Source organism: Sinocyclocheilus anshuiensis, unplaced genomic scaffold (assembly GCF_001515605.1).
Source record: "Sinocyclocheilus anshuiensis isolate Anshui unplaced genomic scaffold, SAMN03320099.WGS_v1.1 scaffold1875, whole genome shotgun sequence".
In the NCBI taxonomy this organism is placed as follows: Eukaryota; Metazoa; Chordata; class Actinopteri; order Cypriniformes; family Cyprinidae; genus Sinocyclocheilus; species Sinocyclocheilus anshuiensis.
The window spans coordinates 115,834-125,754 of NW_015549774.1; the positions used below are offsets into that span (position 1 = coordinate 115,834).

At 36.8% G+C, this 9,921-nt stretch overlaps 1 protein-coding gene and 1 pseudogene across 1 annotated transcript in view; one reads left to right on the forward strand and one right to left on the reverse strand.

The window, feature by feature from the left end:
• Positions 1–2,384, forward strand: part of LOC107660846 (nucleolar protein 14-like) — a 9,840-nt gene extending 7,456 nt beyond the window's left edge. The window contains exons 13-16 of the mRNA XM_016450271.1: positions 802–949; positions 1,024–1,142; positions 1,945–2,100; positions 2,176–2,384. Of these exons, the coding sequence (XP_016305757.1) occupies positions 802–949; positions 1,024–1,142; positions 1,945–2,100; positions 2,176–2,272 (520 nt within the window). The 3' untranslated portion in view covers positions 2,273–2,384. The remainder of the gene's footprint in view (positions 1–801; positions 950–1,023; positions 1,143–1,944; positions 2,101–2,175) is intronic.
• Positions 2,385–6,566: 4,182 nt separating this feature from the next.
• LOC107660847 (vimentin pseudogene) lies at positions 6,567–8,040 on the reverse strand (annotated as a pseudogene).
• Between the last annotated feature and the right edge of the window lie 1,881 nt (positions 8,041–9,921).

Consider the following 9,921-nt stretch of genomic DNA (forward strand, 5'->3'; position numbering starts at 1 on the left):
CGCACACACACACACACACACACTCTCACACGCACACACAGACACACACACACACACACATACTCTCACACGCAGACACGCACACATGCGCACACACACACACGCTCCCCCCCCACACACACACGCACTCTCTCACGCACACACACGCACTCACATGCATGCACGCACACACACACGCACACACACACTCTCACACGCACACTTACACACACTCACACACACACTCACACACACACACAAACACTTATACACCCTCACCCTCACACACACACACACACACACACACACTTATACACACACACACCAGTTACTGATTACATTATTGATTGATCTTTGTATTTCTGTTGTTTCATTCTTTTTAATACATGTTAAATCCCCATTGCTTTGTTATTTTTATTTCTGATGCACCTTTTATGTCTTTTTAATAACTTCTATGTAAAGCACTTTAAATCACACTCGTGTATGAAATGTTTGGCAAAAGTTTTCTTGAAGCCTTAATGTAAACTGCATTGTTATAGGTATTCATAATTTATGTTATAATGCATAATAAAAATGTCTGAAATATGTAATTTGTCATGTTTTTTAATGCATTACACTTTCTAAAGGTGTAAAAATGAATAGATTTATTATGACTGTGGTTACAATTATTCATGAGATCATATGATGCACTTATTACAAGGCATAATTCATGCATTAAAATACTTATGTAATGCACTATAAGTGTTAGCAGGTGTTCTATAATAATAAACACGCATGGCCAGTGATTTCCTCTCTTCTGCATCTGCTGTGTTTGTGTTTCAGGCTGTCGCTCATCGATTCCTGTCTGGATCTGGTGAAGAGATGCACGTCGCTCTATAAAGACCTGCCGTCATTCGCTCACATCTTCCAACCAATCAGAACGCTGCTTCTCCAGCATCTTCCTGTCGAGGGTTCCCCCGCCCCTATCCAGGTTCAGCATCTGAATTACCATCACATTCACAATCATCAGCGCGTTACGATTCATTCGGATGTGTTTGTGTGCAGGATCTTCACAGAGAGATCTTAGACGCCATTCCTGAGCAGCCTTCCCAGCATGCACCTCTGGTGTTCAAGAAGAAGAAACCCATCCCGCTGAAGCTCTTCACACCGAAAATAGTGCAGATGTGAGTGAAACATGAACTAGAATCATTTCATTCTGACACAGCTCTGTCCTAGACAAATACAGCACTATAAATGTGTCTCTGGAGCACAAAAGCAGTGTTAAGTCGCTGGGGTATATTTGTAGCAATAGCCAACAATACATTGTATGGGTCAAAATTATACATTTTTCTTTTATGCCAAAAATCATTAGGATATTAAGTAAAGATCATGTTCCATGAAGATATCTTGTGAATTTCCTACTGTAAATATATCAAAACTTAATTTTTGATTAGTAATATGCATTGCTAAGAACTTAATTTGAACAACTTTAAAGATGATTTTCTCAATATTTAGATTTTTTTGCACCCTCAGATTCCAGATTTTCAAATAGTTGTATCTCGGCCAAATATTGTCCTAAAAAACAGTTTTGCTGCTTAATATTTGTGTGGGAACACTGATACCACTCAAACATTTCTATAAGATTTAAAAAAGAAGAGAGAAATTAATAATTAATAATTTTATTCATGATGCATGAAAGTGATAAAAAGTGAGTGAAGATATTTAAAATGATTTCTATTTAATAAATGCATTAACAAATTTAATTAATATATTTGATAAATGCAAATAAATCATCAAATAAATGCTGTTCATTAAACTTTCTATTTATCAAAAAATCCTGAAAAATAAAGTGCATCACCATTTCCGCCGCACAATTGTTTTCAACATTGATAATGTATTATTGCAATATAAGATATATCTTTTAATGTGCTAATATATATATTTTGTAATTTCCCAAACGCATCACGGCTCTGGATTCTCCTGCAGTCTGGATTACGGTAAAAAGCGAGGGAACACGAAGGAGGAGAAGGAGCGCGAGCGGCTCCAGCACAAATACAAGCGTGAGTTTAAGGGAGCGCTGAGGGAGATCCGGAAGGACACACGCTTCCTGGCTCGGGAGAAGCTCAGTGACGTCATGAGCAGGTCAGTGTGTGTGGAGGAGCGGCATGTGACCGTGCTTCATCCTCAGGCTCTGATCGTGTTGTGTTTGTGTGTCAGGGATGCGGAGAGGAAGAGGAAGGTGAAGGAGCTGTATGGAAGTCTGGCCACTCAGGAGGGAGAGTGGAAGGCCCTCAAGAGGAAGAACAGGAAGTGATGAGGAGGAAGATTTCTGTCACGGCTGGAGAACTGTACGTTTGTCCTCATGATAGAGGTTTTTATCTGACAGATTAAGAGAAATAAAGCTTTGCAGTGAGACTCTCTTCATGTGATGGAATCCAGTTTGTTTTTTTAAACGATTGCTGCACTGCAAAAAAAAAAAAATATATTTTGTATTCTTTAATCAAGAAAGAACAGTAAGATTTGTAATGATTTTAAAGAAGTGTCTTCTGCTCACCAAGCCTGCATTTATTTGATCCAAAGTATAGCAAAGACAGTAAAATTTTGAAATATTTTTACTATTTAAAATAAAAATTTTAAATATTTAAAATTCTATGTGAATATCTGTTAAACTGTAATGTATTTCTGTGATGCGCAGCTGTATTTTCAGCATCATTACTCCAGTCTTCAGTGTCACATGATCTTCAGAAATCAGTATAATATGGCTCAGTGACGTCATGAGCAGGTCAGTGTGTGTGGAGGAGCGGCATGTGACCGTGCTTCATCCTCAGGCTCTGATCGTGTTGTGTTTGTGTGTCAGGGATGCGGAGAGGAAGAGGAAGGTGAAGGAGCTGTATGGAAGTCTGGCCACTCAGGAGGGAGAGTGGAAGGCCCTCAAGAGGAAGAACAGGAAGTGATGAGGAGGAAGATTTCTGTCACGGCTGGAGAACTGTACGTTTGTCCTCATGATAGAGGTTTTTATCTGACAGATTAAGAGAAATAAAGCTTTGCAGTGAGACTCTCTTCATGTGATGGAATCCAGTTTGTTTTTTTAAACGATTGCTGCACTGCAAAAAAAAAAATATATATTTTGTATTCTTTAATCAAGAAAGAACAGTAAGATTTGTAATGATTTTAAAGAAGTGTCTTCTGCTCACCAAGCCTGCATTTATTTGATCCAAAGTATAGCAAAGACAGTAAAATTTTGAAATATTTTTACTATTTAAAATAAAAATTTTAAATATTTAAAATTCTATGTGAATATCTGTTAAACTGTAATGTATTTCTGTGATGCGCAGCTGTATTTTCAGCATCATTACTCCAGTCTTCAGTGTCACATGATCTTCAGAAATCAGTATAATATGTACAGTTTAACAGATATTCACATAGAAAACTGTTATTTTAAACAGTAAAAATATTTCACAATATTACAGTCCTTGCTGTACTTTGGATCAAATAAATGCAGGCTTGATGAGCAGAAGAGACTTCTTTAAAAAACATTACAAATCTGACTGTTCAAAAACTCTTGTCTGGTAGAGTATATAAAAATGACCGGAGATATTAAGAAATGTCAAAATAAAGTGAGTTTGTTTAAAACAAGAACAAATATCTGCCAATGGGCTGAGTAAAAGTAAAAATTAACTTAATTCAAAGGGAAAACAAATGTCTTTCTGACCGGTTGGCAGATATTTGTTCTTGTTTTAAGCTGAATCTCATTTAATTTTGATAAATTTTTTTCATATCTTAATATCTTGTCATTTTGCTTCTAAAGTAAATGTGTCTTATTTTAATATATATTTTTTTAGATATCTGTACTGGAGAAGAGGAGGCAAAAATGTTGATTTAATACAGTTTAATAACTATCAGTGTTCATTAATTATGAAACGGTTTCAGCTGTAAACCAGCTCTACAGAACACAACAGTGTCATTATTTCAGCTCAAATTTGGTTTTCATCCAAATGAATATTAGTCAGGAACCAATTAATGCAGAAGCTCCAGGAATAAAGGAGCACAAAGAGGAAAAAAGCGTTTATTTTTCATCCTTCAGCAGTTCAGAATAACTGAAGCTTTATAAACCGTTCCGATAAAAGCACAACACAATATACAACAGAGACCAGTGTGCATTGAAATCAAGCTTTATTTAGTGCCTGGTGAGATTTGGTTCTTTTAGGTGAGACTAGTTAACTCGGCTAGTTTAGCAGATCATGGTTTAGTGGAGGTTGATCTCCAGGAGTCTTCAGGCGATGGTCACCGCTTGGGAAAACAAGACTTCTATGAGCTACGGCTGGAATACTCTTCATGATTTACAGTCAATGAGGAGTCGGTGTAAAGTCTGTGAATCGAAAAAATCATGATCTTTTGACTGATTCCAACCAGGCTGAGATTAAACAAGTTTGATATTTTGAACCGACTTTGAATACATTGTTTCTATTTGTCAAGCGTCTCCTAGCAACAAAAGTGCATTGCTAAGTTCTGGTGCCTGGGAAGTTCCTATTTATGAGTGGGTAAGTCATAATTATGTATGAATAACGTAAAAAAATCACACAGATTAAAGTGCAAAAGGATTATAAAGACCGAAAGGTAACACTTTATCTCATTGGTTAACCTTGCATTCACGTTCACTTTACATTTACATTTACATTTAGTTATTTAGCAGACGCTTTTATCCAAAGCGACTTACAATTGGGGGATACATAAAGCGATTCTTCTTAAAGAGGCAAACAGACACAGGGAGAGGACAGAAAAGGAGAGTGTGTACAGGGAAGATAAATGTACTTTAGATACATTGTTTCCATTTGTCATGCGTCTCCTAGCAACAAAGTGAGGAAGTTCATATGAGTTCATATCAGATGAGTTCATCACGTTGGTGATGCACCATTTCTAGGAAAAAAAAAATTTATTATTTTTTTTAATTTTTTTTATTCTACATCTCCAAAATGATTAAAGATTGCGAATTACTTGTTCTTGATTTTTTTTTCTTTCAATTTCCCAATTTTTTATTTTTTTTTGTGTGCATGCAGCTTGGCTAGTTTTAATGTAAATGGGGAAAAAATATTTCAACAAATTGATCATTAATGCAGATGTGGCATCTATTGCATGGATAATAGATAACGCTGGGCTTAAAGAAAGTTCAGATTCCCGCTCGTAAAGTTCATGTGTGTTTGATTCCTCGATACAATCTTTCCAACACGACTTGAACTCATCATTTTGTTCGTTCGAGTCTGATGCCCAGTTTTTCCTCGGCAAATGTAAGACACCTAGGGCCTCATTTAAATGATCATAAGAGCAGATTTAAGATGGATTCTGCGCAACATTTTATAAACGAGGCCCCTAGTGTTTTCTGAAAGTCATGTAACGATTACAAGTTGCCCGATCTAAAATGTAATTAGTAGTGTAACTATTTTTTCAAATTACATTTGATGACTTTTCTGAACTTCTAATGTTTTCAACTGTTAATCTATTTCAAACATCAAGGTTATCCTTACACTGATTATCACATTACATTGTGATAATGTATCATATACATTTCAGTACAGAGTAATATTAACTACATGCGCTTACTATATGGTTAGGATTATTAGGGTTTGGTTTAGGGTTACTTGCATGTAATTATGCATTATGTATTGTTATTATAATAGTAAGTAAATGTAACATATGTAACAAGGACACCTTAAAATATACTGTTTTTGAAATCAAATCTCTGCATAGCTATCACAGGAAACACTGGCATCTAACAATGCTTTGGACATACAGTTAATCTTAAAAAATAAAGCATACATAAACCCAAATAGGAAATAAACCAGTTATGGAATAAGCATGTGTCCTAAACTCCTGAAACATTGCTGTCTCATATTTTAGAGCAGTCAGTGCAATTTATGAAAGAAATCAATTAAATATTTATGATGTAAACCCTCTTTGTAATCGTTAACATTTTCATAAGTAACTGTAATTTAATTCTCAGTAATTGTAACTGATTACAACTGCATTTATTTTGTAATTAAATTACGTATGTAACTAGCAGTGTTGGGTAAGTTACTTAAAAAATAAATTAATTACTAATTACACCTTCAACAGTACCGCACTAATTACTCTCTCTTACATTACTTATTACTAATTACTTTCTAAATGTAACAAATTTTATATTTGAATGTGTCATGTCTATCCTCGTATTGTTTAACTTGTCATGCAACCTCGACTAGTTGAACAACACGAAATGCTCTTAATTCTTTCAAATAAATAATATAAAATTGCATAAAGTATTCTAGAACTGTCCAAAATATTTACAGGAAGAAGGTTACATTAAATGCATACATTTTAATATTAGATGCTACATTTTGATGTTGAATCCACTGTTGTTGTAAATAGAATTATTCTATAGTGTAACTAAATATAATGTAGAAACTGTAATTTTCTGCTTTGCAATCGTGAAAAGCGCCATACAAATAAACTTGAGTTGAATAGTCTACGCAGTATTTAATGCAATTGCATCAGAAGTAACTGTAATTAAATTACAGAAAAATTAAGAGTAATCCCTTACTTTATTTTTTAAATGAAATGACAGTAATTAAGAATTAGTACTGCATTGCACCGACACTGCCTGCGGCGGAGATCCCGAGCCGCTTCTCCTCTCCTTCCAGCAGCCTCCTGTAGGTGGCGATCTCAGCGTCCAGCTTCAGCTTGATGTGGAGCAGCTGCTGGTAGTCAGCCATGTATTTTCCCATCTCCAGCTTGGTCTGGCACAGCTGGCTCTCTAGCTGTGTGATGATGTCCTCCAGACCGGCCGTCTTGTCCAGATGCGCCGCCTCCATGTCCTCCAGCTGCTGCTCCAGCGCCGCGTTCCTCGTCCTCAGCCCGTCGATCTGGCTCTGCAGGTCCGTCACCTGGAAAAACACATGTTCATGTTGTCATTCATTACTAATGCCTTTATCACGGTATCATCACGGTATTGAACTTTGAATTCAGGTTTCAAAATCAGGATGCATTTACTTGACAAGTAAAATGACTTAAGATACTATGTCTTGTTTTCTGAAAATATTATACAATTTTTGTTACTTTTTGCTTAAAATGAGTAAAAATATCTGCCACTGGGGTAAGAAAAATAATCTTGTTTAGCCTTTGAATCAAGATTATTTTTCTTTGTCCATTTGCAGAAATTTGTGCTTGTTTTAGGCAAAAACGAACAAAATTTGGATAATATTTTCAGAAAACAAGACATCATATATTTAGTAACTTTACTTGTCAGGTAAATGCATCCTGATTCAAGAATTTTTAATTGTTTATACTAAAAATCAAGACAAAACTACTAAGCAAGAAAACATTTTTTGCAGTGATAAAGTGTGACTGAAAAACATTTTCAAACAATATCAAGGTCATGTTAAAGTACAGATTAAAAAGTAAAAAAGTTTGAAAATTAATAGCCTATTAAGTCTAAATATTGAAGTATTTGGCGCTGTGATGAACACCATAGCGAATACACAAATCTGATTGGCTCCATATGGTTTTAGAATCAGAAAGTAGCAGCTGCTCTGTTTACGGGGTTTCCAAGGAAACCGCTGCATTTTTGCTGTTCCATCAGCGCCACCTGCTGTCAGAGAGTGAAGCTGAATAATTTGTAATAACTATTCATGGTGTTTTGAAGTGCCCACGATGACAATATGGTGATATGTCCGTCACCTGGTTGTGGAAGACGCTGATCTCCTCCTTCATGCTCTTCATCTGGTCCTCGTGTTTGCCGGCCTGCTCCTTCAGAGTGTCGAATTTACCCTTGTACCACTTCTCTGCCTCCTGGACGTTGCGAGCGGACACAGACTCGATCTCGGCGCGCATGCTGCGCAGGTAAGCGGCCAGGTCTGGTCTGTCGGAGTCCAGCTCCACCGTCACCTTAGACTCCTCGATCTGCTTCAGGAGGTCGGCCACTTCCTCGTCGTGGAGCTTCTTCAGGAACTCGATCTCGGCCACCAGCTGCTCGATGTGCTTCTCCAGGTCGGCCTTCTGTAGCGTCGCGCTGTCCACGTCTTGACGGAACTCGCGGAGAATCATCTCAGCCTCCTCTGTGGAGTCAAGAGAGAGGTCACGTAAAAATGGTGTCGATGTGATACTACACTGCAAAAAATGAGTTTCTTCCTTAGTGTTTTTGTCTTGTTTTCTAGTATAAATATCAAAAAATTCTCCAATCAAGATGCATTTACTTGACAAGTAACATGCTTGAGATATTATGTCTTGTTTTCTGTAAAACAAGCACAAATATCTTCCAATGGGGTTAGAAAAATCATCTTAACTCGAAGGCTAAACAAGATGATTTTCTTACCCCATTGGAAGATATTTTGTACTTGTTTTAAGCAAAAACTAACAGAATTTATGTAATATTTTCAGAAAACAAGACAAAATATCTTTAGTCATATTACTTGTCAAGTAAATGCATCCTGATTGGAGAATTTTTAGATGTTTATACTAGAAAACAAGACAAAAATACTAAGGAAGAAAATCTTTTTTGCAGTGTACATAGAGAGAACGCATTTGTTTTAGTCATGCAATACTCTTAAAAATAACACTCTTAAAAATAAAGGTTCCAAAGGGGTGTTTGAACTATTTTTGATTCCCAAAAGAACCTTTCGGTGAACAGTTCCTGAAAGAACCATTTTGAAGAACATTTAAAAAAATCTAATGAACCTTTTTAGACTAAAGAACCTTTTCTGCATTTGAAAGGTTCCATGGATGTTCAAGGTTCTGCGCAGAACCAGTGATGCCAATAAAGAAGCTTTATTTTTGAAGAGTGAAAGGTTCTTTATTGGCATCAGTGGTTCTATGAAGAACCTCTATGAAGAACAAAACAAAAAATGGCTTACAAGCTGTTCACTGAAAGGTTCTTTGGGGAACCAAACATGGTTCTTCTACGGCATCTCTTTGAAATACCAGATTTGGGAACCTTTATTTTTGTGTTTATTGGCATTGGTTCCATGAAGAACCTTTAACATCCATTGAACCTGTGATTGTAAAGCTGCTTCAACACACTCTGTATTGTTAAAAGCGCTGTATAAATAAAGGTGACTTGACTTGACATTAGGCTGCTTTTAACCTTATGCTGGAGTTGGTTCACTTTCCAGCAGTGAAACTAAGTAAATAAATAATGACATGAATTAGTGCGATAATATTGTCTATACTAACAATATGTGTCCCTGCACGCCTGGCCCTGGAGTCCCGTCCGTCCGTGGCTGTACGAGGACCCACGGCATCGGGACGGAGACGGGCTCTGGACCCTCATCCGGCTGGAGCCGCTGACGCTCAGGCTCTTCTGCGAATACGACGAACCTCTCATGACTTTAGACTCGGAGGAAGCTTTGGCTCCTGGAGACACTCGTTGGTGTTTATATGGGCCGGCTAAGAATCTCGCAGAGCCTCTTGAAAGTCTTGCAGGGTTTTGACATGGTTTAAAAGCGGATCGTGACGCTCCTGCCAGAGTTCGAAGGCCGGCGTTTCTCATTAGCTCTCGTATCGTTGTCATCAATTAGCCGTTTGGAGGCCGGCGGCCCTCGCACTTCAGTGCCACATAACCAGAGCGTGCCCTATTTCTCCAGCTGTAATCTCAGACTCACTGTTTCCACATAACCTCACACACACACTGGATTCATGTGCTTTATGAATAGACGCTTTTCCACCTGTCAGATGTTTGGGGAATGCTTATATTTAGAGTCTGTGGAATCCAGGGTTATTTTAGTTTTATTGAGAAACTATTAATATGTTGATAGTTTGAATTAGTTTTAGTTGAGTTTTTGTCAGTTTTAGTAATTTTATTTAGTGTTTTTTGTTAAACGTCTATGGTTATAAGTTTTGTTTTTGTCATTTTTATTCATTTTTTTAATCTCTATGTAGTGTTTACGTAGTTAAGTTTTAGTCATTTTGTTTTTGTCATTTCTATTAAGTTAGTTC